The sequence below is a fragment of the Exophiala dermatitidis genome (genome assembly GCF_000230625.1).
Source record: "Exophiala dermatitidis NIH/UT8656 unplaced genomic scaffold supercont1.1, whole genome shotgun sequence".
Lineage (NCBI taxonomy): Eukaryota > Fungi > Ascomycota > Eurotiomycetes > Chaetothyriales > Herpotrichiellaceae > Exophiala > Exophiala dermatitidis.
The window spans coordinates 2,373,968-2,401,709 of record NW_008751646.1 but is presented as its reverse complement, the minus strand read 5'-3'; the positions used below and the strand labels follow the sequence as shown (position 1 = coordinate 2,401,709).

Sequence of the window (27,742 nt, the reverse complement as noted above, 5' to 3'; positions counted from 1 at the left end):
GGGCTCAACTAACAGATAGCCCAAAAGAAACAAGCAGTCTATAGCATAGCCATAGTACTACAATTAATGTACAATCATACAGGTGCTCGCGGTTGAAGGACAGGCATGATAGAAGGCGCTTCGGCTGACTTGCCGTCCTTACCACCACACTAGTGGATGGCATCTGCTAGCACTACTAGTGACGCTATCAGGACTGGCAGCTGACTGGCGTTACGGCTCCCCTGCCCAGCGGCTATTTACCGCTAACCTGCCCCCAGCTGCTGCTAGTCCTACGACGGCATACATGACGATCAGAGAAACCGCATGATCCAGTCCATCCCGTAGGAATCCCAAGATCCCATCTCACAATCTTCCTCATTTCCACGACGGCCACCAGAGGACTCTCCCTCTTCACAATAGAAGCATCATTCAACCCGAACAACGGGCGCACAACCCATCTCATCTACTAGAATCATCTGTACGAAACGCGTGATCAGCACAACCCAAGAGCGACCGGCGGGCCTTATCCGAGTCAAGCGTCGAGAAGGGAGCGGTCGGTTGATTTGCAAGAAAAATACACGGGGGAAGATATCAACGCCCCCGAAGAGGAGGTACCCTGGTTTAGACCATCAGATAAACAAACAGCCATGTCGTCCAGGAAGAAGGTGTTATTGAAGGTAGGATAGCATCCGCTCGCAAGGCCTAGTTTAAATCCTCCACCAAAGTGCGCGGCAACGTTCTAATACCGGAACGCTGAACAGGTTATCATCCTTGGAGACAGCGGCGTGGGCAAGACGAGTTTAATGAATCAATATGTGAGTCTTAGTCCTCCATCTCGATCTCGCAATTTGCGAGTGTGTATGCCATGAGACTGACCCGGGGGAAATCGTCATCCGTGTCTACCAGGTGAACAAGAAATTCTCGACCTCGTACAAAGCCACGATCGGCGCGGATTTCCTGACCAAAGAAGTCACGGTCGACGACAGAATCGTTACCCTTCAACTGTGGGACACGGCAGGCCAGGAGCGGTTCCAGTCGCTCGGGGTGGCCTTCTACCGCGGCGCCGACTGCTGCGTGCTAGTCTACGACGTCAATTCGGCCAAGTCGTTTGAGACGCTCGACTCGTGGCGCGACGAGTTCCTCATCCAAGCTAGCCCGCGCGACCCCGAAAGTTTCCCGTTTGTCGTCATTGGAAACAAGATCGACCTGGGTGAAGAGCGGCGAATGATATCGCAGAAGAGGGCGCTGGCCTATTGCCAGCAGCGCGGCCAGATGCCTTACTTTGAGACCAGTGCCAAGGAGAGCATCAATGTCGAACAGGCCTTTGAGGTCATTGCTCGGAACGCCTTGGCCCAGGAAGAGAGCGAGGAATATGGTGGCGACTTCTCGGACCCCATCAATATCAATCTTGACCAGGAGAGAGATGGGTGTGCTTGTTGAAGTCTTCATTGTCGAAAATTGGTTGCCCAAGGAAGGACATTTGCCCTCACCGTGGGGATCTCTGGGAAGATGCTCCTCCTCACCCCTGCTATTGAGTGTGACTGGGAGAGGCTAAGAGTGGCGGTGTTCCGTTTCTACTTGCTATGCTTGCTATACATGGCATGTTCAGGTCGGGCCCATTCAGCGGTCGGATGCACAGTAGCGCACTGTAGGTCATTAGGTACTCTGGGGATATCTTGTACTCCCATGTTTTAATCTGGCGTTTCGCTCTTGGGCTCGGGAATCAGGGCGTAAGCGACGGAAAGGCAGAGGCCACGGCAACGGCTGAGCAAACTGTACTCATAACAGGTCCAGGTAAATCCATAGTCTGTCTTCGACATATATAAGCATTGCGTTGTTGGTTTTCCCCGTTCGCTCTGTCAAATGAAACCCACCTCACGAAGGCCCGCAGATAGATGTCGTAGTAGGCCCTATGGCGACAACATCAAAGGTCGTCAGCGTGAGCGTGAGCGTACGAGTACACTCCTCCTTAGTAGACAGTCGAAAGCCGGCAGAAAGTCGTCCGGGAGCGGCGTTTGGCTTTCTTGTTTGTCAAACTCCCGTGCTGTACTAAAGATACGACACTCATCTACTATACCGCGCTGCAATGGTTGCAGTTTTCAGGGCTCTGAGATCTATAAAGCAGTAAGGTCCTGATGTGAATTCTCCTTATTTTTCTAAACTTCGCGCCGCTGTTCGCACGCTATTGAAAGGAAGCAAATAGACAGTTTCTTTTCCCGGGGATTTGGTACTCAAAATTGGCCAAGGGACGAGTAGGCCCGTTGAAAACCTGAAAACACTGCATGTCGCAATCAGGCCGTTAAACTTCAACTCCATCGCACCAGGCCTGGTCATCATAGTCGTCGAGGATAAAATAGAGGCTTTTGCCGGCACGCCCTGCAGCATGGCACAAGCGAACACCTCGCCGACAACAAGTAAGAAACAAAACCGACCGACCCCATAATAGCTTTATTCGTTCCAGCGGACCCGTTCGGGAAGGATTTTCCAGGACACGCTTTGGAGATGTGGGTGGTTGGGAAACGCAGCGCTCACGGGGTCTCAAGACCCTTGAACGCTGAAAAGTAGCTGCGATAAAGGGGGAACCTCTTTTTCACGCCGACTTCGAGGGGTTATGTAGCAGTCTGTCACCACTGAAGCAGTATACATCCCTGCCTTCAAGCGTCCAAGTTTTACCACGCCCAGATTTTGAGCTGCATCGTGTAAGCAAGTTGCCTTAGGAGTATAATGCTTGGAAAAAGACGTTTATGGCTTACCAATGAGTCCCATGATCCAGTACATAAGCTGATACCATCATTGCTGACACCAAGACAACTGACTCGGTTCTCGTGGCCACTTAGAGAGCCCACCTTATCACCACGCAGGGTGTCCCACACCTAGATGGAGTGTCAGTCATGTAACTGGGATGGCGAATAGACAGTAGGCACGAACCTTGCACTCAAAATCATCGTAGCCCGCGAAAAGGAGTCTGCCAGAGACTGAAAAGGCAACGGAAGTGATGCCGCAGAGGACTTGTTCATTCTATGAATCATGGTTAGTGACAATACCAAGTGCCGCAGGACCGGATCACGTACCTGGTAGGCCATCAGTTCTCGGTCTGCTCTGATATCGAACAGTCTGCAGGAGGCATCATCGGAGCCTGTCCCAAAAGCATTGCCGTCTGGGAAAAACTGGATGGCATTGATATCGGACTCGTGTCCAGCAAACGTTTGCACCGCCTTTCCGGTACGCACATCCCACAGCTTTGCAAAAGCATCACAGGCACCAGATACGAACACGTTCGCATTTGTCGGGTTGATGCTGATACTCATGACATCGCCGAGATGGTCTGCAAATTCGGTAACTTTGGAGCCGGTCTCAATATCCCATAACATACAGGTCATGTCTCCGGACGAGGTGATGATTTTTCGGTCGTTGACGAAACGGCAGCAGGACAAATATCCAGAGTGCCCCGATAATTCACGGGCAACACGCGTAGGGCCTTCCCTCGTGGAAAGATTGTAGATTGAGCAGATGTTGTCAAGACCGCCGCAGGCAACGTAGTTGCCGCTCGGGGCGTAGGCGCAAGTCATAACCCATGATGATCGAAGGGGAATAGCGTGGACCTTGTTCGTGGTGTACGCATCCCAGATAATCAGCTTTCCGTCTTGTGAGGCAGAGACCAGGTGCCGCCGATCCGTTGACCAATGCATGGCATAAATCTTCGCGAGATGGCCTTTCAGATTCCTCCTGGGTTTCATTCCTATCCGAGGCAGTGGTTCGGTGTGTTGAAGAGCAACTTGACGTACTAGAAGGGGGTCGGTGGTTAGCCATGTCCATTGGAATGAGCACAAGAATTGTCCATTGACGATGAAAAGGGAACTCACAGCTTGTATCGGCCAGTTCATCCTTCTTGCGTTTGATTCTGTCTTTTAGAGCTTCTGCTTCCCTCCTCGCGGCCGTGATTTTGGCCTGCATCTGCTCGCCCGTCATGTCGTTCGACATCTTGGCAACTGCAGCCTTCGCTGCCCGGACTGACTAAGGGAGTGTCTGCTTGTGCGATGGGCCTTGCCGATAGACCGGATTTAAAACTGCGCAAGAAGCCACTGAAGTTGTTGATGTTGCGACGACGTCGGGCCTTAGAAAGGCGCAGGAGCTTAGACGAAGCGGTTGTCAGGGATGGGCCAACTTGCCCGGTTCCACAAAGCCGCAATGGCAGTGTTCGGAGCGCCACAAAAGAAGGTAGGAAAAGGGCACAAGTGATGCCGTTGATATGAACACTGCCGAGAGGGCAGGGTTCTGGACTTGTTGAGAGATGAAGATGATGGATATGGGTGAAGTTGGATCAAGAAAGGCACCTGAGAAGCGTAGACACTCGACTGTAGAGGGCACGACGACGCAGTGGCAGGTCGGCTCTGCTGCCAGTGCGCAGAAAGCAGTGCCAGTCCAGTGCCAGTCAAGTGCAGGGAGCCCGGGCCAGAGCCAGAGGCGGTGGTGCTGCGGGCTGCTGGTTGGACCTTTGCCTGGGGTGGATCGTGTAGGTGATGCTGGCTTAACTCTGGTTAGCTGTAGCGCTATGCTAGGCTGTAGCCTTTAGACTTTAGGTAGCTCCAGTGCTGGGGTTCGTAGGCCTGGCGGGGCTGCTTGGGCGCGGAAGCAGCAAGCAGATCGCCCCGGTGGGTTTTAGGCTTCGTTTTATTCCCAGCTAACACTGGCAGGCCGCCAGTGGTTAATGAATGATGGCGAGCCAACCTCTGCCACGGCCAGCGCCACAGTGTCCACATTCACCAGTGGGCACTGCACCGTGGTAACTTTGGTCAGGTCAGATCAGGTCACTTTTCCAGGCTCCTAACGGTTGTACCGTTGTACACCTTGGGTAGGTTTTCCTGTTGAGGGCTTCGGTGTATGTGGGGACAGGAAGAATGATACAATATCAAGTCGTTTACCCAGAACCTCAGTTACATGCGATCCTGGACGAGAACTACAGTTCCTGCATCTGTTCAGGCGGTCACTCCCACATCGGTCCTGTCACAACAGGCGGCAAACAGCCAGCTGCGAAAGGCAGGTCGCAGCAGCTCTAGCCATCGGTGTTTGCACCTGTACTACTCTATTACCGAGCATGACCGTCCTTACATGAGCAGGGCTTACGATCCCAAGATGTGGTACCAAAAATGCCAAATCATGGGCGGAGATGATGAAGTTGCGCGCCAACGGCCATCCGAGTTGACCAGTCAGACAGTCTCCCAAAACTGAAGCCGAATGTGTTAAATGGAGCGGCACAAGGGGTGAAATGTCGGGGGCTTTCCAGCTGCGGGCACAATACATAGTAATGGGTCCAGCAAATAGAGGCTTGTCAGGATTTTGAATTGGCAGCCCAGGGTTGATTCCTAAACAGATGATAGTAGACAACAGGAGGCCTCCGCTCAATCGCCTCTAGTCATAGCTAGCGAGAAGCGAGTGTTACGCCCCCATTTGGCTCGACCACCGTCCCTCGGGACAGAACGACAAAAGGCGACTACTATCATGGTAAAAAGGGGCGTTACTACGAGAGACTCTCCAAGTTCTGGGTGAGCTGTTGACTTGCTTTTCGAGCCCCTTGTCATATAGAAAACAATTCAACTCCGCAACTACTCAGCGATGATATGATCTGCCTGGAGCGAAAGTTTATGCGGGACACAATAATAAATGATCAGACTGTGATGATCCACTTCCATCCCACTCTCCCGAAGTTGCACCTGGAGGTGGAGGGGCTTCTGACAGTCATTTGATGGCTCAGAAAACGCCGACGCTCCTCGGTCTTCGTTGACGAAAGCTCGCAATTTTACGTCGCCCTGTGCTAGCTGGATGCTTGGTCTATTTGGACAAGGCTACCGGCCTTAGGCCAATGTAGATTCACGTGGAAGCACGTTGTCATTATCATCTATCTCTTCGCTTCGCGGTCATCGAATTGCGCTCATGCTCTCATTGAGAAAAGCCCCAGTGTCGTGCCTAAGTTTTGGTGGATTCGCAGGGTAAAATCATGGGTTGTCCAGCTCGAGGAGCCCACCACAAAATTTGACGGCCGGAGTGCTTCGCGCTGTCAGATCCCACTTTCACAATGCTGACGAATCATAGCTCGTCCCAAACTATCTAGACAGAAGCTTTGACTGGCAGTAGTGTTCTGGGCCGATTGGAGGACTATGAACGACGTGTGCCAGTCCTGCTTCGTCCGACCTGAGACAAAAGAACAACTTGAACCTTAACCCTTGGGACACCAGCTCTGCTCGGCACAGTAGGTACCTGGGTACTAGCGATCTATGCTCCTTGAGCGCCAAGTCTACCGTAACTTTCGGAGCAACAGGACAACATATGGGCAGAACTTGAAGCGCACTGCAGTATGGGACTCGGAGGCCATCACTGCAGTGGCAGTTGCTTCCACCGCAGTCCCTACTCCTGTCACGTGACCAAGTAGGTGCCTTGCGGATCTTGTGCCTGATGAGATGGACTCGGAAAATCTAGCTTGGATGACCGTATCTATACTACGGACCAAGGGTTTTAAGCATATCAGAGCAATTAGGCCTATGGCCTGCGACGACTTGCAGGTACTGATACCTGTATTTGACCCTGATCGTCCCAGTTCGTTCGAGTCCGAAAACCGGGGGCAATGTTACAGCCAATTGTGACAAACAGGACAAACACCAGGGTCTCTGTTTCCAGCTCACCCACACTGGCATACAACAAGTACCAAGTTCCTATGAAATGCCAGAGCTATATTATACCGTGCTCTGTGAATCTGTTACACGACAGTGCTGATCAGAGAAGAGTTGACAATATCCCTATCCTGCCCCTCCATTTAGCGAACTCGTCATTATTCGCGGCCTCCCCCTGTTATTCAACATGTTTTGGACAATCGGTTGCATCTACGGTGCCTCTTCCGTCATGCTAGGGGCATTCGGAGCTCACGGCTTGAAGAAACGCATTGCCGATCCTTCTAAACTGGCAAACTGGCAGACTGCCGCTCATTATCAGGTACAGCCACACTACTACATAGCTATCTCTCTATCTCCTTGGTTGAATGGTCGAGGATATTGGGCCGGCTAACAGCATTACCTTCCTACAGATGATCCATAGCGGTGTCCTCCTGCTTGCTTCTGCAATAGCTCCAAAGAACAAAACGGCTGCGGTGTTGCTGACTGCTGGAATGACGATGTTCAGCGGCAGCTTGTACCTTCTCGTCCTCGACCCTCAACGGTTCAAAGCCCTGGGGCCAGTCACTCCGTTAGGCGGCTTGTGCTTGATCGCGGGATGGGGTGCACTCGCCTTTGGCAGTAGAGGAAGGCTGATCGCGTGAGGCCAACACCAATGGCATTCGAACTCCATTGTAATATAATAATTGTTTTATTGGGAATATCCTCCGGTAGGATTGGCGTGTACAGCTTCGATGGTATGGATTGCTTGGTTATATCTCTGCTCTGACACACACTGGCGTTCCCCCTGAAGGGGGAGCCCGCTTGATTGCTTCACGGACCAAACAAATCTGGACAATACTGAATGCCAAGGCGCCTTTGGGTATGAAAGCTGTGGTCAAATCTGTCGTTTAGGTCTTTTGCTAATCAAGGCGGACAGCAACACATTTGCTGAGGAGTACAGACAACCTGCCTTTACCAAGGCTGCGTTCTCAGGAACCCGGGGTAGTCGATGTCAAGATGCCACACAAAAAATATTGGCATCTACGAACGATGTCTATGGTGTCTCGATGATAAACCCCTTAATAGTACCAGTCATATCCTTCCCTAAGCCGTGGCAACAACTTGAAGCCCGTCTATTCAACCAAACAACCCAAGAATATCGTATGTACAAAATGGCTCATCCGCAAGTTATTGACAGGAATACTGCGGCGCCTCTCTAGTTGGATATGAAAGACCATTGCACCGTCTGAGGTGCAAAGGCTCTAGTCGAAGACCATATCACACATGTCCGCTGGTTGCGAGGCGATATTATCTGTTATTGGAATGCCTTCGAACTTTGTCGAACGTCCAAATAGTTCCGGCTTATTAAAGTATGAACTTACAACATTGTACAGTAGTAGGTATCTACAGTTGTAGGCGGGTACCCAAGCCAGCGAGGTCTTTCGGAGAGGGGCGTCAAGAGACGAAAAAGGTCGGTGTTAGTCCAATGGTTGAATGATGATTTGGCAATCAGACCTGGCAGAGGAATTGTGAACGGCAGTGCTGGTTGTTAAACCATGGACCAGTCCTTTGCTCTACTCATTTATAGAATGCATACCTACTTTACACGGCGCTTAGGAGGCTTTTTGCCTTGGTCGCGACGTACCTTGTAACCTATTGGTGGACCATGTCTCTCGATGACAGTAGTAAGTGATCAAGATAGCGGTCCGATCGCCGAACGTGGCACACTGGCATGAGGGCGTTTGCCAACAAAGCAGCATTAAACAATTGTGTTATTGATCCGATGGGTCCCTACCTGGTAGGATCTTGTGGCAATTAAGGTCATGCAATGGCGAGATCGCAGGTTATCACGCATTGAGCTCCCTTTACTTCTACAGTACCTGGTATCTACAGTATTATTAGCACCACCCGGCGTTAACATTCGCAAGAGGCAAAGGCCCAGAAGCTTCATCAGCCTACTAACTGGACCTTCGGGCTCTGGCTCCAAGCGGTCCCAGGGGCATCGGAGGCTAGTTGGTAGGCTAGGGGGGCCATAGACAGGCAATTCAAGTTAGGGGCTTGAGGGGCCCTCGGGGTACTCCTCGCCCAATTGCCATGGCCCATTCTTGCGAGTTCTAGGGCTTGGCCGGAAGAATTGAGCCTTGGAACCGCAGTTGGAGGGGGCTGGATCAGTCAAGCAGCAGTCAGTAGTGGACACCACTGGTTACAAGAGCCACAATTACCCTGGGTAGGGACCCCGATCGATCATCATTCACTTCCTGGGACACAACCAGTGCAACGGGAGAAGAACCAGAGGAAGCGATATACAACACAGTGGTAGTCGGGACCACGTTATATCATAGAAATTATATGGTTTGGGAACAGACCGCATTGCGGCTCATTTAATAGAGGCATTTTATTATTACGAGGCCTTGAGAGTGTCCCTGCGCAGGTGCTGCTGCTGCCAGCGAAATACCTCGAGCCGTCACTGGAACTTTCAGCCAGGGAGTCACCCAATCTCGAGACAGCCAAAACACCAGACCGCAGTCTGCAGTCCTGCTTAGCGAACTAAAAAGTCCACCACCACTACAGTGCGCCTCCTCACTCTCTTCTCAAGTTGCCATCATCTTCACTCCGCGTCGTTCAGACAGACACCAAAGATTCCATCTCTATCCGTTGTCCTCGTTTTTGATCAAGCGGTGTCTGTTCCTGCTTGTCCGGCTGCCTCTGTCCCTGTCCCTGTTGCTGTTTGTCGAGTCCTCGCCAGTTCCAGCAGGTTTTCGAGTCTCCGTTTCATCGCATCTCAACTCCGCCAGCCATCTCATCTCCGCAGTCTAGCTCCCTCGTGTCCTCGATTCGAACCGCCACACTCCTTACGAAGCGCTCTCTGTGTTTGTTTCGATTAATGATCTAACGAGGTATCGAGCTCAGCAAGTCTACCACTGCGCACCATCAATCAAAAGATCGTTCATCCAGGAAGTTGCACCCACTACTTCCCTCCGGGACCACTCTTGGCTACTCCTGTCCTCCGGATTTTGCTCTACACCTCGCCTGTTACTTCATGGACCATTGCCAATCCAGATACTGTACAGTCTAGCCATAAAGGCATAATCTGGACAAAGGAATTATTACCATATCGATCTGGAGTGGTCACGGATCCGTCTCGGAAACATTGAGTTAACACCTCGGAAGGGTTTCTACCCGTGCAGGGTGAAAGGAAGACACCAAGCTGGGTTGGCTGAACATTTATACGATCATATCTGGAGCCTCTCAATACAGGCAACATGAGAGAGGTCAATTTCAGCATTCCTAATGTCAACAAGGCCTCGGTCCATATTACGACAACTCTCTATGACCGCCGAGCCCTGGACTGTACTTCGACCCTCCCACTCATCAACTCCCTCAACCACTTAGCCTATCTGACCACTTCTTCGGCCCGTATACGAGACATTCTCACCGTCGATGGCGGTATCGAGCGGCTGGTCTGCATTTTGAAAGAAGGCCGGAGTAAAGATGAGATGCATATGTGGAAGTGGAACCTCGCATTCCAATGCATTGTCAATATTGGGGTTCGAGGCTCAGAAAATGTTCGGACGCGGGTAGTGGAAGCAGATATGGTCCCAGTCATCGCAACTATTTTGTACGACTATATTTTGGTGATCGAAATGGAAAAAGCCAAGGCCGACGCCGAACAGGAAAAGCGCCATGGTTCGAAACATTCTGGGAGTTCCAGAGCGTCCAAACTTTCACGGGAATTGACACAGGATTCCACCTCGAGAAGTTCCTTCTTGGAGCACCTCAACGCCACAGATCAGCGTTCGGCCCGTCGACAAGCCCCTCCCCCTTCACTGGATCTTCCCCAGTCCTTTTCCCAGTCCTTTACTGGCACAGATCCAGGTCCTTCAGAAGGAGTCCCCTCTTCCACAGTCCTCACCTCGCCTCCAGAACGAACCGTCTTTCCCCGACGCGACGTGCGTCATCATACGAGGGGCCATGAAAGCAGAGGGTCCTTCCACAGGTCTGAAAACCTGCAACCTCCAGCCACCGCTGTGCCCTCCACGGAGACCCCCGATGGCTTCCCGCTCCAACCTGTGCGTGAAGTGGACAGACTCCCGTCGATGTTACCATCGTTGAACACGGGTGTCACATCTCGCCCCGATTCACCAACCACGCCTTCTGCACCGATCTCCCGGGGAATACTTTCGCCAACTGGCCGTCGTCTTAGAAGGCCGTCTATCCGGCACCAAAACTCCACCACAGACGAACCTGATGATGATGTTGTCTTGGGGGATATTACTGCGGCTGAGGAAGACATCATTGGCCCCGAAGGTGCAACCGGAGGTCGAAGCAGAGGACAGTCCCGCGAACCCAGTCCTCAAGATCCAAGCGACGAGGCCGATAGACCCCAACCGCTGCTCCTCACCATTCCTCCTCAACAAGCCCGAGAGATAGACAATGTTGATATCGCTCAACAAACACCGATTGTCGCGGGCATGGCCAATCCTCTGGGGCCTACTGCACACGAGGCCATGGGTGTATCTCCTATCCCCACTGCACCTGCCACCGCCGCATCCCCTGCGATCCCGCTGAACGCTTACCCGAATTTTTTTCTGAGGAATGCTACTGCGACAGCGTCGACGACGGCTCTGATGCCCAGGGATGAGGATGTCTTGATGGGCCTTCAGTTACTCGCGTATATTTCAAAGTACTGTTACCTTCGCCAGTACTTCCAGAAGACCCATCTTGTCCCGAGACTGCGTATCGATCGAGAGGTTGAGCGTATTTACGGGCCCACAAGGGGTATACCTCTTCCAGAACCCACCGAAGATGATGAAGAGGAATTTCTACAACCAGACAACTATAACATATTTCCCCTGGTGGAAAAATTTACAGTCCGACACCATTCAAAAGACATGCAATACTGGGCATGCGTGGTGATGCGCAATCTGTGCAGAAAAGATGACGCGAGGGGGGGCATTCGCCAATGCGCCAATTACCAATGCGGAAAATGGGAGGAGTATACCCGGCAATTTGCGAAATGCAGACGTTGCCGGCGGACTAAGTATTGCAGCAAGGTATGTGCCGCTACCCCTGGTGTAGGTCGCACCAAACTGACTCTGTTCATAGGAATGCCAACGTGAATCATGGAGCATGCACAGGCACTGGTGTCATCTAGAAAATGTTTATTTAAGCAGGCGATCCAATGCATAAGCTGTTCTTGAGCAAAATCGCATATCCCTGGCGCATCATGGGAGGAGCATTGGCGTTTGTTTGTCGACTGGGGGCTTTTCAGCGGGAATGGTGTTATGATCAGTTCCCATCCATGACGATTCCCAAGAGTTGGTACCAGTGATTGTACAGCGAGGCGGCGCTTGTGGTCGAGGCGCGTGGAAACTTCTGGGCACATATTTACCTACCGACACCCGATGACAGGACGTGAACAGAACATAGCAGGAAAGGGCCTTGGGGTTGTCGGTTGACGTTGCGATGTATCTATTGACTGATGCAGCTGCTAACGCTTCACGAACTGTTTAGCGACTCTATGTGTAATATGATGACTTGATTGGCGCAAAATATGAACATCATGTTCTCCAGTATAAACTCCCTTCCTTCTTGTGCTTGTCGCTGGTATTGTTGCTTTTGTGATTGACAGGTTGCTTTGAGAGCCCATGTCTGTGGTTCAAGTCTGGCGTAGCAATCCTCAATCGCTAAGGCTGGATCAACGTAGAGCGCGGTCTCGGCCTGGTTCCACATGCGATAAGTCTGGGCTGGGCTGTGAGATTCCCGTGATACTCGGAGGTTACCGCTCAGAGAATCTTGACTGATCGGAGAGTGTGGAAGTAGGCAAGATATACCTCACCCTTTTTTAGGCAGTATAGCTCCCGAGGAACAGATGATGTGAGGGTCGATCCTGATCCATGCCCAATACACCTCTATAATCTATCAGTCGTATCGACTGCTGAGTTGCCAACGTGAAACCCTTAGTGCTCTTTCCCAGCGTCCCAGCACGTTACACAGTCCGCAAGTCTTCAAAATGGGATCTAGCCCGAAGAGCACCGGTAACCTTCAGCTGCCAGTGATCAATATCTCGGGGTTCTCTGCCGAGGTCGGCAGGCAGTTGCTCGATGCGGCCACCAGATATGGCTTCCTCTACATCGACACCCAAGGGACTGGCTTCACTGAGCGCATGGTCGACCGCGAATTTGAGCTGTCACGCCAGTTCTTTGCCCTCCCAGATGCGGCAAAGGAACAATGGCGCATTGACGAGACCAACCGTGGCTGGACGGGTATGCATGGAGAAATCCTCGACCCCAAAAAGCAAAGGAAAGGAGATTTCAAGGAAGCCTTCAACATGGGGGAGTTCCACGACGGAAAGCCACAGCAGCCGATGCCTGAAGTGCTCGAGACGGCCATCGACGAGCTGGCGGAGTTTGAGAAGACCTCTAAAAGAGTTTGCGATCGGATCCTTGACCTGCTCGGACTAGGACTCGAAGTCGAGGAGCCCGACTTCTTCTCATCACGACATACCCAGCCCAGTGGCAGTATCGTTCGATTTCTACACTACCCGTCGGTCCCGGCAGATGTGGACTACCAGCCAGAGGTTGACATTCGAGCGGGTGCTCATTCTGACTATGGAAGTATTACTCTCCTGTTCCAACGTCCATCACAACCTGGACTGGAGATACTGGCTGGCACGGATACGTGGGCTCCTGTCCCCGTCATACCAGAAGGTTACCACTCGGCGACCTTTCCTCCAATCCTGGTCAATATTGCCGATCTCTTGTCATATTGGACCAACGGCCTCCTGAAAAGCACGGTTCATCGCGTCATCTTTCCCAAAGACGCGAAGCGAGGCGGCGAGGATCGTTACTCGATAGTGTATTTCTGCCATCCTGGAAACGATGTAGAACTCGTCCCGGTGCCGAGCAAGTTAGTGGCCGCCCGTGTGTTGGAGGACGGGACACAGGTCGGGTACGGAGGAGGCGCTGCAACCAAGCGCGCGATCACTGCCAAGGAACATCTAGAAAATCGGCTGAGAGCGACGTATGATTTCAGGTTGAAGAAAAATAGGGAGGGTGCTGGGCATAGTAGTCCATGAGCAGTGACTGCGGATCCAAGGCGAGAGGTGCTTCAGAAGCGATCTAGTAATCCACACTGCGTCGGTGCCCTGAAGCCGGCTCAACGATACCCAGGTAGTAATGACCGTCCAGAAAATGAACTTAAACGGGCTGCCAGTGCAGTGTAGCACTGGCAGAATAGATCTCCGCTCATTCTGTCCTAGATGGCAAGGCTTCAGCCTCGTGGCAGTTGCAGCCAGTGGCACAGACATGAGGATTAGGCGGGACTCCACTGACAGGCGATCAACCGTTTGCTAGTCGGCGGTAGGTCCTCGTAGGCAATAGCTTAAAGGAACACGTACCACTGGCTACGACTTCTAGCGGGAGCACTGCCTGTGCCCTTAAACTGTGGATGCCCGCCGTGCCCGCGTCCCCTGCCAGTGCATCTCCAACATTATCTCACTTGGCTCCTGTTGTTCCTCGACATCTTTCCTGCGACTTCAAGTCTACGACTGTGCACCACCGCACGTACCTAGGGGTACACTTGATTTTCTTGCAACTTGCTTTCTGCTTGCGGAGCGAGACCTGGCTATCTGCGCTGTGGGTGTGAAAATTGCCGGTGTCGTCTCCTTCAAGTGACCCGCAACGCAGAGCGTCTGTTGTCCTTTTGCATTTCGTTTCGGTTGCTGGATGCTGCAGAATGTCCGGTATGTCTGACCTCAGTTGCCCGTTGATCTACCTAGCTGACACTGGCGCCAGTCCAGAGATTTGACCAGTGGGCAAGCAAACATGTCGACGTTTGCCAGTTACAGCTTCTGAAAGACGCAGTCATCGGCGTCGACGCATCCTACTACCTCGACCTGCGACTCAACGGCAACAATGAAGAGCCTCTCAAGCATGCCCTCGGCGGCCTTCCCTTCTGCTATAAGAAAGCCATAGAAGAAGACATCAATGTTCTGCGGCAACACGGTGTCACCCTCGTCTTCGTCTTCAACGGCCTCGACTATGTGAACAAAAGCCTTCCTGACTCGCATTCTGCAGACAGCAAACGAGTACAGGATGAAGCATGGCACCACTATCTGGGCGGGGATAGCAAGCGGACTGTGGCAGAGTTTGGGAAGGCCAAATACCCTATTGATGTGATGACCAGATCTTTTCAGAAGTTATTGGTTGAGAATAAGGTGGAATACATGGTTGCTCCATACAGTGCGACAGCACAGGTAATAGAGCCTCATCTCCCTCCACCGCACCAGATGCTGACATTGACAGTTGGCCTACCTCCTGAAGCTAGAAGACCAGTTCATCGACGCCGTCATGGGCACCACCGAGTGTTTCCTCTTTGGGGTGGACAGAGTGGTGACAGACTTCAACCTTCAAAAAGCAACTGTGAGCCTGGTTAACAGGGCAGTCTGCGAAGATATCTTGAAAGTCAACAGTGACACGCTTCGGGATGCTCAGCTCTTGCTCGGCACCTCTTTCACACCTACCTTTCCAGTCCTGGAAGGCATGATTACGACCAACAAGACAGTTACTATCATCGATGCTATCACATTACTCAACGGCGCTGGCAAATCTGTTCTGCAGCTCTGCAATTACCACCGCGATCACCCTCAGGTCCAAGCTTTGAAGTACACTGACCGGTATAAAAAGGCGACTATGACTATTCGACACCACGTCGTCATGGAGAAGAACGGCGTAGTCGCTCCGCTGAATTTCGATGAAGCGCCGGGCGACGTCCACGAATTTGTTGGCCAGAGACTCCCTGAGGAGTTGTTCTTCTACATCTCCAAAGGCTTACTCGCGCCCACCATCCCCAACTGGCTCACATCTGGCGAGATTGTGTTATCCCTCCCTGGTGGAGTCCTAGATTCGGAGCCCTACCGGAAGCTGGTGATAGAACTACTCAACCCTTACCGGACGGAGTCACTCAAGATTCTGGCCGAATCTCTGCATTATTATTACCAATCCAGAATCATCAAAGTGTCGTCCTGGGTACCTCAGGACACGAGCAACTTGACAATCGAACTGAGGAATACACCATCTTGGAAGGGAAAGCTGACACTATGGAGGGTTCGCGGGGCCGACATCGAGCCTATTGTTTCCAACGCCGGGGTAATGCACTCCTATATGCTATTAACTTCTAGTTGCTGACCAGAACAGAACCACGGCCTCTTCCTCCCATGCTTGCGGTGGCTGAAAGACTCTTCGAGCGCCGAGAAGACGATCACCAAGGGAAAGCTGGAGTACCCAGCGCTGAGGACGCCTGACGAAGTTTACGTGAACACGATCTATCGGTTCTTGCACGTCCGTGGGTACATCGACGACAAACACACCCTTACCACTTGGGGTAAAGCGCTAGAATCAGCGTTGACCGTATTTGACGACGAGATCACGGTCGTGGGCGTCGAAATGCTGAGATTGGGGCTGTTCACCGGAAACTTTGCAACAGGAACACCCGTAGCAAGAACTGGTGAGTTGCTTCTGCGTGGTTTGGAAAGTGGCTAATCTTCTGCAGATAAGGATTATGATCGCAAGGTCTATACGAATCTCATCTCGAAAACCGCCTGTCTGGGTAGACTCCGACACAAACCGATGGGATTCGTAGGCCCCCTCGATCGACAGTTGTTGACGTTCGCGTGGAAAACCACCGCCGTCCGTAGTTCGCTACGGGATCTCATTGAAACTGTCATGGCCAGCATGTTCTTGAATGGAGACGTGGAAAGGGATCGCGATGATTGGTTGACCCTGGCTCAACGGTGAGTATCCCCAGACCTCACAGGAGATAAAAGGTGGCTGACATGACACATCAGGCTACCTTTTGCCAGCGATAACGGCTCTGGCCTGGGTATCGCGGTCAAAACCTACTTGGATGCAGTCAACGAGGAGCCCGAGATCACCGATGCTTTTAAGACGAGTGTCAAACAACAGGAAGGGAAGTACTCCTGGTTTGGGCAACTCAAGGGCGGAACTCTGACAAAGAGTCTTGACCAAGCGTGGAAGATCTGGGATACCGTAAGTTACGCTGGACACGTATATCACAGTGGACGAGGACTGACTGTGTGCCAGATCTACACCGCGAGCCAGACGCCTGGCGTAGAAATCAAGGAAGCCAAACTGTTCACTGAAGCCAACGAATGGCTGTCATCCCGCCGATGAGGAATGTGGCAGCCAGAGAGGCGAGTCAGTGGATGCCGCTATTCCACGAAACTCTGCCATTGCAGGTCAGAGGCCTATCTCTCACCTCATCCTCTGGCAGAGGCGTTATACACATCGGAGCTGTCCATGTGCTGCAAGTATGATTACGGCAGTCTGATAGTCTCCTGGACCGAAGCTCAGCGTCTCCGGACAACAAGGGTACCACGCGAACTGCACTGTAGAAGCGCCCAGCCCTGGTTTGAGAACCTTGGGGGAACTGAAACGTCCACCGTGCGAAGTCTCCTCATTGAGGACTTCAATTGGACGGTCCCCGTCATGCAAACGGTCCATGAGCATGGGCAGCGGTAAAAAAGTCTCACAATATCTCGAACTGAGGCTCTATATGTGGGCCTCGAAATCTGTCCGTGACTGCATCGATAAGATCCTGATGAGCCAGATACAACGCCAATCGAGGAATATAGCCATGACAAAGGTGGTCGTGCTGCTATGGCAGTCCTGAAGCTCTACAATAATAATATAGGCACCTAGTAGGAGAATGATAGTAATGGCAACCCCTTTATTAATAATCCCTGCCCGTATTGCGATTCCTCGACTCGTGATCCGCTCCGCGTTCGGACAAGCCCGATCCTCACGCCGTCGTCTTGCCTCATCCGCCGGGGCCGCAACTTCAAAGTTGGTTACATATCGCCGCCTGGGTAGTGGTAGTCAAGCATAGTCAAGCACAATCAAGCACAATCAAGCACAATCAAGCACAACCAAGTTATTTTGTGGGACAAGAGGAAGTACATTCAAGTCTCGAGCCCGAAGGTTCATGGTTTGCATTCCTTGTTTGTTCAAGTCAGGAGTCGGAACGTCAGCAGATGGTCACCGGTCGTCACGCAGCATTCTGATCCCTGCCGTCTCCCCCAAGAGCAATGTTGTCGCGTGAGCCACGAACATGGTCGACACAAAAGCACACGGTTCCCTCCAGCCTGGCGTCCGGAGAGAGCAAATCGAGATGGACGACCCGGCCCTACCAAGGACGCCCTCGAGGCAGCGGCTGTTGACAAGTCAAGCCCGCAGTCTGAAGGAGGAAGAGGAGGCGCCGCCGCAGGCACGGCTGGTTGGCATGGCGCGACATACACTGGGATTGATCCTCCTGCTCTGCGTCGTCTTTCTCTGGACATTGTCCAATTTCCTGGGCAGTGTAAGTGGCATTGATTTACTATCTACAGATATCTGAATCCAAGGGCTGACGGTTGCTTGGGGCACCTTTGTCTCTGCTACAGAGTATATTCGCCGACAACACATATGCCAAACCGTTCTTCTTGACCTATCTCAATACCTCGATGTTCATGCTGGCCATGATCCCTACGCTTGTGAAATCCGTGTCCAGGAACCGGCGAAAGCACAGAAGCTTGTATAGGAACATCCGATCGGCATTGTCCAAGAAAGAAAGCTACACTCCACTACGCCTGAATCAACACAGCAACAGCGGTAGTGGAACCCCTCTAGACCTGGAAGATCCCGAATCGGAGCGGTTTCTCAAATCAAGACCCGATAGACGTGCGTTTGCCGGCCTACAAGGGGATCAGAGGCAAGAGCAAGACGATTCCCTGGAAGGGGACTTGGTACAGGAACCGGGAATAGAGATAGAAGAAGAAGTGGCCGAGAAGGACAAGGACTTGGGCATCGTCGCAACAGCCCGACTATCACTTGCATTCTGCTTCCTCTGGTTCGGAGCAAACTACTTCGCCATGGCATGCCTCCAACACACGACGGTGGCGTCGACGACCATTCTGACCTCCACCTCGAGTTTCTGGACATTGCTTATTGGGGCGCTGACAGGCATGGAGAGATTCACATGGCGGAAACTCTGCGGCGTGTTGGGCTCCTTGGTCGGCATCATTCTGATTTCACGAGTCGACCTGACCAAGAGCGCGAGCAACGCAACCACCATTCGTATCCGATCACCTGGTGATGACGAAGATCAGTTCCCGGACAAGCCACCGTCAGAGCTCGCCCTGGGTGACGCGCTGGCCTTGTTGTCCGCGATTATCTACGGCGTGTACACCATCACGCTGAAAAAGTCAACCATCAAGGCCCTGCCACGATCGCTCAACATGCCCCTTTTTTTCGGCCTAGTCGGCACATTCAATTTGGTGTTATTGTTTCCTTTGTTCCCGATCCTACATTATACGGGCCTGGAGCGTTTCGAATTGCCGCCCACGCCGCACGTGTGGACGATTTTACTCACCAACAGCATCAGCAGCCTTTTTAGTGATATCTGCTGGGCCTATGCCATGGTCTTGACCAGTCCGCTGTTGGTAACCGTCGGTCTCAGCCTGACCATCCCGCTCAGTCTGATTGGCGAAATGGTCCTGCAGGGTCACTATGAGGGTTGGCTGTATTGGGTCGGTGCCCTGGTCGTGGTCGGCAGTTTCGTCTTTGTCGATCATGAGGAAAGAGAGGAGGAAGCTGAACATGAACATGACCATCACAACGATCACTCTGCCGCGGGCTCCCTGCTTGGACATGGACATCCTGAGGCCGCTGATCCCAACAGGGGCCGCCGTCATGCCACTACTACTACTAATACTACTACTACTGGTAGCAATGGGATGTGGAGTGATGATGATGGTACTCTCGACGGAGTTGGTGGCATCGTGTCTGCAACCGACGCTACTACCGGTGCTGGCGGTGGCATGCCCAAGACAGATTCTCACGCACGATCGAACCATGGGAGTGCTTCGCAACAACACGCCATTACTGGTGCTTCTGATACTGCTGCTTCTACTTCCACTGCCCGTCCCAGCGAAAGCCATCATAAAAAGCAGAAGAAGCACAACGGTCGGACCAAATCTTGGAACCGGCTGCTCTCTGGCGGCGGTGCCGGCGGAGGCTGGGTGTCGAGTGATGATGATGACGGCGATGATTTCTTGCATAGTAGCGACTCGGACTGATTTTATATACGGTTTATACTACAAACCTACAGTATGTACATATATCTTGCTTGCTTGCTTGCTTGCTTGCTTGCTTGCTTGCTTGCTTGCTTGCTTGCTTGTTCGTTATTGTCAACTGCTTCGACGAACGCTTTGAAAACCAACACCAGCTGTTCTTTCCTTTTCCTTCTCCGTTGTTTATGAACCCATGAACCATTTGATTCGTTTCTAAGGCCCCATACCATTGATAATAGCAACTAAATTAGGCAGGGTATATCTTAGATACCTACGTTAGGCACTTCTTCCGAGGGCATTTTAAACCCATCGGACAGATATATATATTCGTCCTTAGCTACTAAAATTCGCGATCATTGGAACGGGCTCACGAGTCTGCAAAGTTAGTGTGATCTCGGAGTGCTCGTTATTCATGGATGCCATCTTGTGTCTATCGTGTTGTCGGGTTCTGTCTACATTGCAAGAATCGTAAGGACTCAATGACTTGCCGCGGCCGACAACATGTCTTGCTCTCCCTCATCCTTCTAGCTCATGGCTGTGATCGTCAATCTTCACATTATTGTCTGCATGTCTTTCATAGGAGGCCAACCAGGAACAGGAGGGCGCACACATTCACATTTCCCATATTTTCCGAGGCCTTTGTTGAGTACAGCTCTCCCCTATGCCGTTATTCCTCGAGACCTAACTCACGCATCGTGGGTACTCCATCTCTCCAGATCCTGGGCTCGCCTTCCCCAGGCATTTCATAGCCGTTCGGCAAGCGGACTTTGGGAAATCCATCCTTCTCCCACGCATAAACTTCTTCCAAACTCAGACTCTCAAATGCCCCAGGCATTGAGTGTGTGGTTTCGTCACCCTTCTGTCTATGGAATACCCATTTGCTGCGGATTTCATGTGCTTTCTCTTCGTCCACGAGCACCAGGGCTCCACTGTGCCAGCCCGCAGCGGCAATGGCAATGGGAAAATATGCACCGAGGTTTGCATAGTCATCCGCCTCTCGTGCACCATCTGTTTTGGGCACAGTTGTAGGTGGCGAGGTTGCAGGACCTTCATTCCAGTGGTTTCCCTCCTGCTCCACCCATTCGCTGAATGCCGCTTGCTTGACCGGATCATCGTCCCACGTATGGGAAGCTGGCCGCCCGTCAAGACTGAGGTGCGATTGATGAAGCTCGTTTTCCATCCACTGAAGCCAATCCTGCTTCTCAGGCTCGAACCAGACCCGGCGCCCACGCAAGTTGGCAATGGGTAACAGGACCGCATCACCTCGGAGCCCTGGTCGTTCTTGGCGAAGCCCGCGAAACCGGCCACCAGTTCCTGGTAGAGCCAGACCGAGTTGGCCGCAACACTGGGAGTCTACTCCGTACGAGGTGATCTTCCCATCGGCATGGAGGGCGTGGTAATGATAGTCGCCAAATGTTAGAGCAATGACGTTGGTGTGCTGTAAAGCGGGGATATCTTGGGGCCGCGAGACCAACAGTGTTGTCAAGGCGGACCAATCGCCGGACTGGAAGAGATCAGGCTGGCGCTCGAGTGTTTCCGCGCAGCGTCTCAGGTAGTCGACGTCGCCTGCAAGGACTTCCCCTGTTGCTGTGAACACTCCAAACCGTCGGAACTGGCCTTGGATATCCTTGAGTTCACGATCGGCAGCACCGAAGCCTGGAACCTCAAAAGGTGCCTTTTCAGGCTGATACGCGTCATCTTCGGCACTGAGGCAGCACGCATACAGCTTGGAATCTGTGGTGATCCACACGATGTAGTCTTCCAAAACAACATGCTTGGTAACTTCCACAACGCCTGTGTCGGCCACGTAGCAAGCAGTGCCCGGAATAACCTTCTCCTGGACGATGATTGCATCTAGCATGTCATCGTTTCTGTTCGGGGGCGGTCGCCAATAGATAATTCCTGTTTCCGGGACGTATGCAGAACTCTCCACCCATCCAGCGGCCACCCTGACCGGCTTGCCTCCGAAGGAACCATTGTTCCTCGAGAGTATGGTCACACCTTGGCGATAGATTTGGGTCCAGGAGATGATGCCACCATGGTCAGTGAGTGCTAGTATATGGGCTCTGCCCGAAGAGAACTGGCGGATGGCGGATGTGCTCTGAGTGATGTATTCAAGCTGAGTGAGGCGCTCGGTCATCCGAGTGTGTTGACTGATCTGTCCAGTGCTATATAGCTTCCCGTCTGATGCCAAGATTGTCGTTGACCAACCGCCACACTGAAGGTCCGCAATGGGGCCGACCTCGGGAGGTACGTCAATCTCCACTGGCCAGCCAGACCTGACCCTTGGGTGTAATGGTCGCTGTGGGATTCTAGGAAGTAGATTGGGCCGGGCAGGCACACGAGGTAGCACTCTGGCAGGCGATGGTTGTACAAGCCGCCGGGGTAAGGAAACGCTTCCTGGTGAGCCCGCAACGCCGAATATGCCCGAGCCCCAGGCATACAATTGAGTCTGCGTTTTCAGCCGTTTGTAAAGCCAATACCATCGTGGTCCGTCAGCAGCAAGCAAAGGGCTGATGGGCAGGCGGAAGGAATTGTAAGTTTCCGTGCGCCAATATAGAGGGTCTTGTCTCCATTCTGAATAAATTGATCTGGATGTCTGACAGAATGCAAGATAATCTCTCGGCCGGAGGAAAGAAAAGATGTCAGATAGGATATCTGGGGGCAAGTCTAGGAGCGGCATTTTGAAAGCGTGCCGAAGGCGGGGGACGCTCTCGACAGCCGCTGGCGAGGCTACGAGGAGGACAGGTCTGTAAGTAGCATCGCCAGGAGGGATTCGCAAATAGTTGAAGTCAGGCAGGCACCAGCTTTACAGTAGGTGGAATAAGGCTCAGCTGCGGTGCACAAACGTATCAACCCACCTACAGTCTCTGGTACTGTTCTTCGAGTTGGCGAGATGGTGGTTGAGTCAGTTCATGAATTGATGCAGGCAGCGTGGCAGTTGCAGTGTTGATAGTCAGGCAGGCACCTACAACTGTTACACACGGAAGTGGCAGTGACCGAGCCAGGTTCAAGTTGCCGGATGATGTCAGCGATTGCCATAGGAGAAAAAGGGGGAATCAGGCTGAACTTGACGCATTCCCGCAGATCACGAGGCACGAGGCTTGGCACGTCACGCTGCCACCGACAGTTCAAACGACGAAATGCTCCGTCGTAGTCCACTGCGCTAGTACCACTACCAGACTAGTGGCAGCATTAAAACGACATAATGCCATGCAATGCCAGTGACCTCAGCGGCCCGTTTCTGTTTAGATCAGTTAGCACGGTCCTAGTGAGGTAAGCAGCAGTCTGTGGGTTTCTGCGCCTGCGCCCATCAATCATCATCACTCTCCTACGTCCATAGTTCTACAACACAAACATTTCGTGTGGGGTCCGCCAACAAACGAGACGACCGACACTTTTCTACCCTTTATTCTTGTTCCCTGCTCTTGAACCACAACCACTGACTATCCATCCAGTCGAACGTTATTCTCGAGTTATCGTAATCTTAAGCACACTCATCACTCTAGCTATTCCGCCAACCATTCTGCAACCATGGCGGACGCAACCGAGCCCAAGCCAACTCCTTCCGCAACCCAGTCTGCGTCGTCCGAACCAAGACTGGCCGAACATGAGACCAACCTAGTCAAGAACCCCTTGGGGGACCCTTCGACCGAAGCCCCTGCGACTGATGCCAAATCAACATCTATTACCGAGGCCGCAGCCAATGCCGCCAACACTGCAGCAAATACCGCCACCGCAGCTGCTTCCGGTGTCAAGGACTCCGTCTTCTCCATGTTCGGAGGCGGTGCAAAGAAAGAGCGAAAGGCTGAGGAGGAAGATGACGATGCAAAGGACGAACCCAGTGGCAGTTCCAAGGTGAAGAAGGAGGATGATGATGTGAGTGACGTTCGCACCGGGCCCCGGCTTGAACGGTGAGCTGACCAAATTATGGCAACAGGACAAAGCCGACGAGGAAGAGGTTGAGGTTGAATTCGAGCCCGTCGTCCGCCTAACCGAAAAGGTCGATACAAAGACGAACGAGGAAATGGAAGAACAAGTATTCAAGATGCGAGCCAAGCTCTTCAAGTTCGACCGCGAGTCAAAGGAATGGAAGGAACGCGGCACCGGGGATGTTCGACTCCTCAAGCACAAGGAGAATGGCAAGACAAGACTTGTCATGAGACGTGATAAAACCCTCAAGGTCTGCGCGAACCATTACGGTAAGTCAAGTGGATGGATATGACATGACGATAGATGCTGATAGTTGGCCAGTCACTCCTGATATGAAACTTTCTCCCAATGTTGGCAGTGATCGCAGCTGGGTGTGGAATGTCGCTGCGGATGTTAGTGAAGGCGAGCCTGAAGCTCAAACATTGGCTATCCGATTTGGAAACAGCGAGAGTATGTTGACTTCTCAAACCGACGTGCAAGTTCCAATGCTGACGAATCACAGATGCCAACCTCTTCAAGGAAGCCTTCATCAAAGCTCAGCAGGAGAACGAGGCCTTGTTCAAGTCATAGGTTCGCGTGAGCGGGCGTCATCAAGCACCTGCCAGCATTGGGCCTACCAGCATTCGACTTTTCCCTTGACCATGTGGAACAAATCGTGGCATCGGTGTCGTTGCACATTGATTGGCCTGCTTTCTATGTCCTAACCCTGCCCATAGTCTACCCCGTCCCCCTTCCTAGATAGACATGCATCAAGCCTGTGCTCTCGGCACCAAATCAAACACCCATTGGCCCCAAGAACTGGTTTGCGCAATGTGGAAGGCCTCCGGCTATTGGCTCACCGGTACTCCCTGTATCATGATGGGAAGATCAGCGCTTGTTCGCTGTAAGTATTTCACATCGCCAACCAACAATAAATTTCTACTAGTAGGCATACTCTTCTGAATGGAAGACCTCTGGGGTAGGTTCTACTACATGCTCTCTCTAAAACAGGAAAGCCACCTGCCGTGGTCTCTAGGATGGGAGGGCTCTGGGCGTACGCTACCTAGATACCTACCCTGGCTCCCCCTCCGGCGTCACCTTATATATCACCTAATGTGTTTGAAAACGCAGTATCACGCTGGCAGCGAACGCTGACACTGGGCCCTTGTACGTCGTAGGCGCGATCTGCCGCTAACCCAATTCTCCCAAACGGCGCATGCTAGATTCGACGTCCTCTCGGCTCAGTTTCCTGATGAGGCACCGCCTACAACGCTTGCAGGGCTTAACCAGCATCACCGGATTCACCACCACATCCACATCCACACCCGCACCCACCAGGCACGATTCCCCCAGGGTATTTCTTTTGCGATCAGTATACCCTTTTGCTCTCTTCAGTTTCTTCTACTGCCACGACTATCTTTTGCCTTGCGTGCTGATACCTCACTGGCGCGTTACTTCTATTTCTCTTTCCTCCCTCTTTTCTTTCTTCCTTTCTCCCTTCACCTTTCTCCCCCCGTACCTTGATCATCTAGTCACACCAACTTCCTCTTGCCCGCGACAACCCATCAACAATCTGCTACAGTCAGACGCACGTTGCCCATTATGCCGGACGTGAGTCAACACGTGTATCTGTCTTATACATTTGGTATTAATAGTGTTAATAGGTCAAACGTTCGATCAAAATCATCACCGAACAGAAGCAAATGTACGTTAGGCCACAACCGACCTAAGCCTCAAGCCTGAACCGATCTGGCCCCGCTTGCGCCTTTCTCTCACACACACACTGCTACTTCTTTCTCTGCCGTGGAAGATGCCCTCCCACAAGGGTTCTATATATGATGGGCGCCAAAAAGACTGACTTGTCTGCTATAGTCCCGGTGCCGACAGCGGAGTCGCTGGTTTCCCTTTGCGCCACTGGTCGATGAAGATTGTTCTTCTCCATGCGGACACAAAGCAAGAGATTGATGCGGATGTCTTCGAGTCGGTCACCTATCTTCTGCACGAGTCGTTCGGTGACAAAGCAAAACAAAGTACGTTTGAACATTTACATGTGTTACGATATTGTCAGGAACTGGAGGAGAACTAATCTTGATACGCAGCCTTCAAGAAGCCACCATTCCGCGTCGCTGAAGATGGGTGGGGCGAATTCGAGCTGAAGATTGAGCTGAAGGATCTCAGCGGCAAGACTCATCACATCCTTCATGACCTCAACTTCAACAGTAGCCGCTACGAGACCAAACAGATCATCACCTTCAAGAATCCCAAAGGTGCGCTACTCGAAGCCCTTCGAAACTCCGGTCCCATTCCAGGTGAGGCGGCGACAAATGGAGCAGACGCCCCGAGCAAGAAACGTGCTAGTGAGGTCGGCGCTGGTGGTGCACCCAAGAAGAAGAAAGGTGCGGACAAGGGCGTCGACATGGACAAATTGGCCGAAGGTCTCCAGAAACTCGGCGAAGACGATCTCCTTCAGGTGGTGCAGATGGTCCACGACAACAAGAGCGAAGATTCATGGATGAGGAATGACATCGAGCGTAAGTGTCCAAGTCATTATCGCGTGGTTTGAATTGAACTGGTAGCTGACAAGCCGGCTACTACAGAGGGTGAGTTCCATGTCGATCTGTACACCTTGCCGGAGAACCTCATCAAGATGCTCTGGGACTTCACCAACGAGAAGAATGCCATATCCGCATCTGCATAGATAGTCCAGCCAAGGCATGCATGTCAGCCGTGACAGGCGCATGAACCGCTTTGATTGGCATTCCAGTCATCGCGTGGTAATGCCCGTGTCATTCCTCACCAAGCACTGCTATGCCGGCTCACCAGCAGCATTTCTTTGCTGCCGCGGACAGGGGGTGGTGAATATCCATTCGCACCTTTGTATCATCACCACGATTCATTGCGAGCAAAGGTCCATCATCGGCTTTTGAACCATCCTCCATGCGCTCAGCCGGTACCTTTGCAATCAACCGCTGAGATTTGTACCGATATATCCCCCCACTTGCTACTACCATATCATCACCGAGCTTTTTGGCGCCCTTTAAATCAGTCTAACCTTGCACCCTTTCCGCTTCGAATCTACGGAGCTATTGCTACACATACCACCTCATCCAACGACCGGGCTATTTTGATACCACACTACTTTACGATTGCTATTGCCATTGCTATCGCCAGTATGCGCTGGCTTACCTTCCGGAAGGGCAGTTTCAACCATTATCGCGCGTTGATGCATACATTCCGGCTGAACTTTTCAACCCTTCACCAATCTGTCACGCACTGACAGGACAGGACGACGCACGTGGTCGTCTGCTGTGCATTCAAAGAAAGCAGTGCGTGACTGTCTGGGGCGGATTCTACTGGAGTGAGCATGGGTGAACGGGCACATTGGCGCAGGCATATGAGCTTCCAACTTGAGCTTCAGACATGGACAAGGACAGGAAGACAAGGAATGAGTTGAGGTGCCTTAGCTTAGCCTAGCCCATGACTTTCCATGCCCATGATGGCGCCGAAAGTGGCAATCTCTGCTGCTCTAATAGATAGGATAGCTCTTTGCCTCTACCAGTAGGCCAGGCCCCTTACGTAGACATGAACAAATCTGCCCACGGCAAATCTAGGCTAGTTCAGAGCGTTCGATGTAGAAGCCATGCACCACAACGAACTTCCCGTACTGTTAAATTGCGTGTATGAGGCATAGCTGCATAGCAGGGAATACTAGCGTCAAGTCTTGGCCATTGGCATAATATCGTCTATAATACAATTGATTGACATGACCTATCTTTGTCAAGAATCCTGGACACCATTGAGCATTTTCGTTCATGTCAAACTTCTAACAAATGGGGCCATACGGAGCAGAGCAGAGACGTAAGGCCTGGTGTACCGGTACAGGCGGTGGTGCAAGGGCCAATACCAGCAGACACGATAACCAGATGGTGTCTCTCATGGCATACACAGCCTGGTGACTCGGACCGTTCCGTTTCAGATCAATCGTCTGCTCGTTTCATGCAGTGGTCCCATGATCCAAGATCCATCCCAACGTTTGCGACTCGGTGACAGCAATGGCAACAACAATCTGGCCCGGAGA

At 52.2% G+C, this 27,742-nt stretch overlaps 10 protein-coding genes across 10 annotated transcripts; 8 read left to right on the top strand and 2 right to left on the bottom strand.

Moving 5' to 3' along the window:
• Positions 1 to 229: 229 nt before the first annotated feature.
• HMPREF1120_00859 (Ras-like protein Rab7) lies at positions 230 to 1,829 on the top strand. Its single transcript, XM_009154863.1, has 3 exons — positions 230 to 656; positions 741 to 794; positions 886 to 1,829. Exons 1-3 carry the CDS (start codon positions 627 to 629, stop codon positions 1,417 to 1,419), a joined length of 618 nt encoding a protein of 205 aa, XP_009153111.1. The 5' UTR covers positions 230 to 626; the 3' UTR covers positions 1,420 to 1,829.
• Positions 1,830 to 2,648: 819 nt separating this feature from the next.
• HMPREF1120_00858 (guanine nucleotide-binding protein subunit beta) lies at positions 2,649 to 3,960 on the bottom strand (the record flags this gene model as incomplete). The annotated part of the gene is made up of 5 exons (XM_009154862.1): positions 2,649 to 2,669; positions 2,733 to 2,852; positions 2,908 to 2,997; positions 3,051 to 3,763; positions 3,843 to 3,960. 5 exons carry the CDS (start codon positions 3,958 to 3,960, stop codon positions 2,649 to 2,651), a joined length of 1,062 nt encoding a protein of 353 aa, XP_009153110.1.
• A 2,242-nt stretch (positions 3,961 to 6,202) lies between these two features.
• On the top strand, positions 6,203 to 8,235 carry HMPREF1120_00857 (uncharacterized protein). The gene is made up of 3 exons (XM_009154861.1): positions 6,203 to 6,963; positions 7,055 to 7,503; positions 7,561 to 8,235. Exons 1-2 carry the CDS (start codon positions 6,832 to 6,834, stop codon positions 7,283 to 7,285), a joined length of 363 nt encoding a protein of 120 aa, XP_009153109.1. The 5' UTR covers positions 6,203 to 6,831; the 3' UTR covers positions 7,286 to 7,503; positions 7,561 to 8,235.
• A 506-nt stretch (positions 8,236 to 8,741) lies between these two features.
• On the top strand, positions 8,742 to 12,203 carry HMPREF1120_00856 (uncharacterized protein). The gene is made up of 2 exons (XM_009154860.1): positions 8,742 to 11,677; positions 11,730 to 12,203. The coding sequence occupies exons 1-2, from the start codon at positions 9,887 to 9,889 to the stop codon at positions 11,811 to 11,813; spliced, it is 1,875 nt and encodes a 624-aa protein (XP_009153108.1). The 5' UTR covers positions 8,742 to 9,886; the 3' UTR covers positions 11,814 to 12,203.
• A 160-nt stretch (positions 12,204 to 12,363) lies between these two features.
• Positions 12,364 to 13,948, top strand: HMPREF1120_00855 (uncharacterized protein). Its single transcript, XM_009154859.1, has one exon. The coding sequence runs from the start codon at positions 12,637 to 12,639 to the stop codon at positions 13,699 to 13,701; it is 1,065 nt and encodes a 354-aa protein (XP_009153107.1). The 5' UTR covers positions 12,364 to 12,636; the 3' UTR covers positions 13,702 to 13,948.
• Positions 13,949 to 14,053: 105 nt separating this feature from the next.
• HMPREF1120_00854 (uncharacterized protein) lies at positions 14,054 to 17,371 on the top strand. Its single transcript, XM_009154858.1, has 7 exons — positions 14,054 to 14,367; positions 14,420 to 14,880; positions 14,930 to 15,772; positions 15,821 to 16,130; positions 16,176 to 16,416; positions 16,471 to 16,672; positions 16,727 to 17,371. Exons 1-7 carry the CDS (start codon positions 14,361 to 14,363, stop codon positions 16,814 to 16,816), a joined length of 2,154 nt encoding a protein of 717 aa, XP_009153106.1. The 5' UTR covers positions 14,054 to 14,360; the 3' UTR covers positions 16,817 to 17,371.
• Positions 17,372 to 17,519: 148 nt separating this feature from the next.
• On the top strand, positions 17,520 to 19,965 carry HMPREF1120_00853 (uncharacterized protein). Its single transcript, XM_009154857.1, has 2 exons — positions 17,520 to 18,002; positions 18,085 to 19,965. The coding sequence occupies exons 1-2, from the start codon at positions 17,754 to 17,756 to the stop codon at positions 19,756 to 19,758; spliced, it is 1,923 nt and encodes a 640-aa protein (XP_009153105.1). The 5' UTR covers positions 17,520 to 17,753; the 3' UTR covers positions 19,759 to 19,965.
• A 454-nt stretch (positions 19,966 to 20,419) lies between these two features.
• On the bottom strand, positions 20,420 to 22,435 carry HMPREF1120_00852 (uncharacterized protein; the record flags this gene model as incomplete). Its single annotated transcript, XM_009154856.1, has 1 exon — positions 20,420 to 22,435. One exon carries the CDS (start codon positions 22,433 to 22,435, stop codon positions 20,420 to 20,422), a length of 2,016 nt encoding a protein of 671 aa, XP_009153104.1.
• A 616-nt stretch (positions 22,436 to 23,051) lies between these two features.
• On the top strand, positions 23,052 to 24,673 carry HMPREF1120_00851 (small monomeric GTPase). The gene is made up of 4 exons (XM_009154855.1): positions 23,052 to 23,631; positions 23,693 to 23,954; positions 24,007 to 24,135; positions 24,188 to 24,673. Exons 1-4 carry the CDS (start codon positions 23,287 to 23,289, stop codon positions 24,253 to 24,255), a joined length of 804 nt encoding a protein of 267 aa, XP_009153103.1. The 5' UTR covers positions 23,052 to 23,286; the 3' UTR covers positions 24,256 to 24,673.
• Positions 24,674 to 24,976: 303 nt separating this feature from the next.
• On the top strand, positions 24,977 to 27,433 carry HMPREF1120_00850 (transcription initiation factor TFIIF small subunit). The gene is made up of 5 exons (XM_009154854.1): positions 24,977 to 25,275; positions 25,329 to 25,369; positions 25,537 to 25,694; positions 25,764 to 26,195; positions 26,262 to 27,433. Exons 1-5 carry the CDS (start codon positions 25,267 to 25,269, stop codon positions 26,360 to 26,362), a joined length of 741 nt encoding a protein of 246 aa, XP_009153102.1. The 5' UTR covers positions 24,977 to 25,266; the 3' UTR covers positions 26,363 to 27,433.
• The last annotated feature ends 309 nt before the right edge of the window (positions 27,434 to 27,742 follow it).

Coding starts and splice junctions, on each gene's coding strand:
- HMPREF1120_00854 (XM_009154858.1), top strand. Junction 15,773..15,820: donor CTATTGTTTCCAACGCCGGG/GTAATGCACTCC, acceptor TGACCAGAACAG/AACCACGGCCTCTTCCTCCC. Junction 16,131..16,175: donor AACACCCGTAGCAAGAACTG/GTGAGTTGCTTC, acceptor AATCTTCTGCAG/ATAAGGATTATGATCGCAAG.
- HMPREF1120_00857 (XM_009154861.1), top strand. CDS start 6,832: ATGTTTTGGACAATCGGTTGCATCTACGGTGCCTCTTCCGTCATGCTA. Junction 6,964..7,054: donor AGACTGCCGCTCATTATCAG/GTACAGCCACAC, acceptor ACCTTCCTACAG/ATGATCCATAGCGGTGTCCT.
- HMPREF1120_00855 (XM_009154859.1), top strand. CDS start 12,637: ATGGGATCTAGCCCGAAGAGCACCGGTAACCTTCAGCTGCCAGTGATC.
- HMPREF1120_00856 (XM_009154860.1), top strand. CDS start 9,887: ATGAGAGAGGTCAATTTCAGCATTCCTAATGTCAACAAGGCCTCGGTC. Junction 11,678..11,729: donor GGACTAAGTATTGCAGCAAG/GTATGTGCCGCT, acceptor CTCTGTTCATAG/GAATGCCAACGTGAATCATG.
- HMPREF1120_00859 (XM_009154863.1), top strand. CDS start 627: ATGTCGTCCAGGAAGAAGGTGTTATTGAAG. Junction 657..740: donor GGAAGAAGGTGTTATTGAAG/GTAGGATAGCAT, acceptor AACGCTGAACAG/GTTATCATCCTTGGAGACAG. Junction 795..885: donor CGAGTTTAATGAATCAATAT/GTGAGTCTTAGT, acceptor CGTGTCTACCAG/GTGAACAAGAAATTCTCGAC.
- HMPREF1120_00853 (XM_009154857.1), top strand. CDS start 17,754: ATGGTCGACACAAAAGCACACGGTTCCCTCCAGCCTGGCGTCCGGAGA. Junction 18,003..18,084: donor TGTCCAATTTCCTGGGCAGT/GTAAGTGGCATT, acceptor TCTCTGCTACAG/AGTATATTCGCCGACAACAC.
- HMPREF1120_00851 (XM_009154855.1), top strand. CDS start 23,287: ATGGCGGACGCAACCGAGCCCAAGCCAACTCCTTCCGCAACCCAGTCT. Junction 23,632..23,692: donor TGAAGAAGGAGGATGATGAT/GTGAGTGACGTT, acceptor TTATGGCAACAG/GACAAAGCCGACGAGGAAGA. Junction 24,136..24,187: donor CCGATTTGGAAACAGCGAGA/GTATGTTGACTT, acceptor GACGAATCACAG/ATGCCAACCTCTTCAAGGAA.
- HMPREF1120_00850 (XM_009154854.1), top strand. Junction 25,370..25,536: donor ATCACCGAACAGAAGCAAAT/GTACGTTAGGCC, acceptor TGTCTGCTATAG/TCCCGGTGCCGACAGCGGAG. Junction 26,196..26,261: donor GATGAGGAATGACATCGAGC/GTAAGTGTCCAA, acceptor CGGCTACTACAG/AGGGTGAGTTCCATGTCGAT.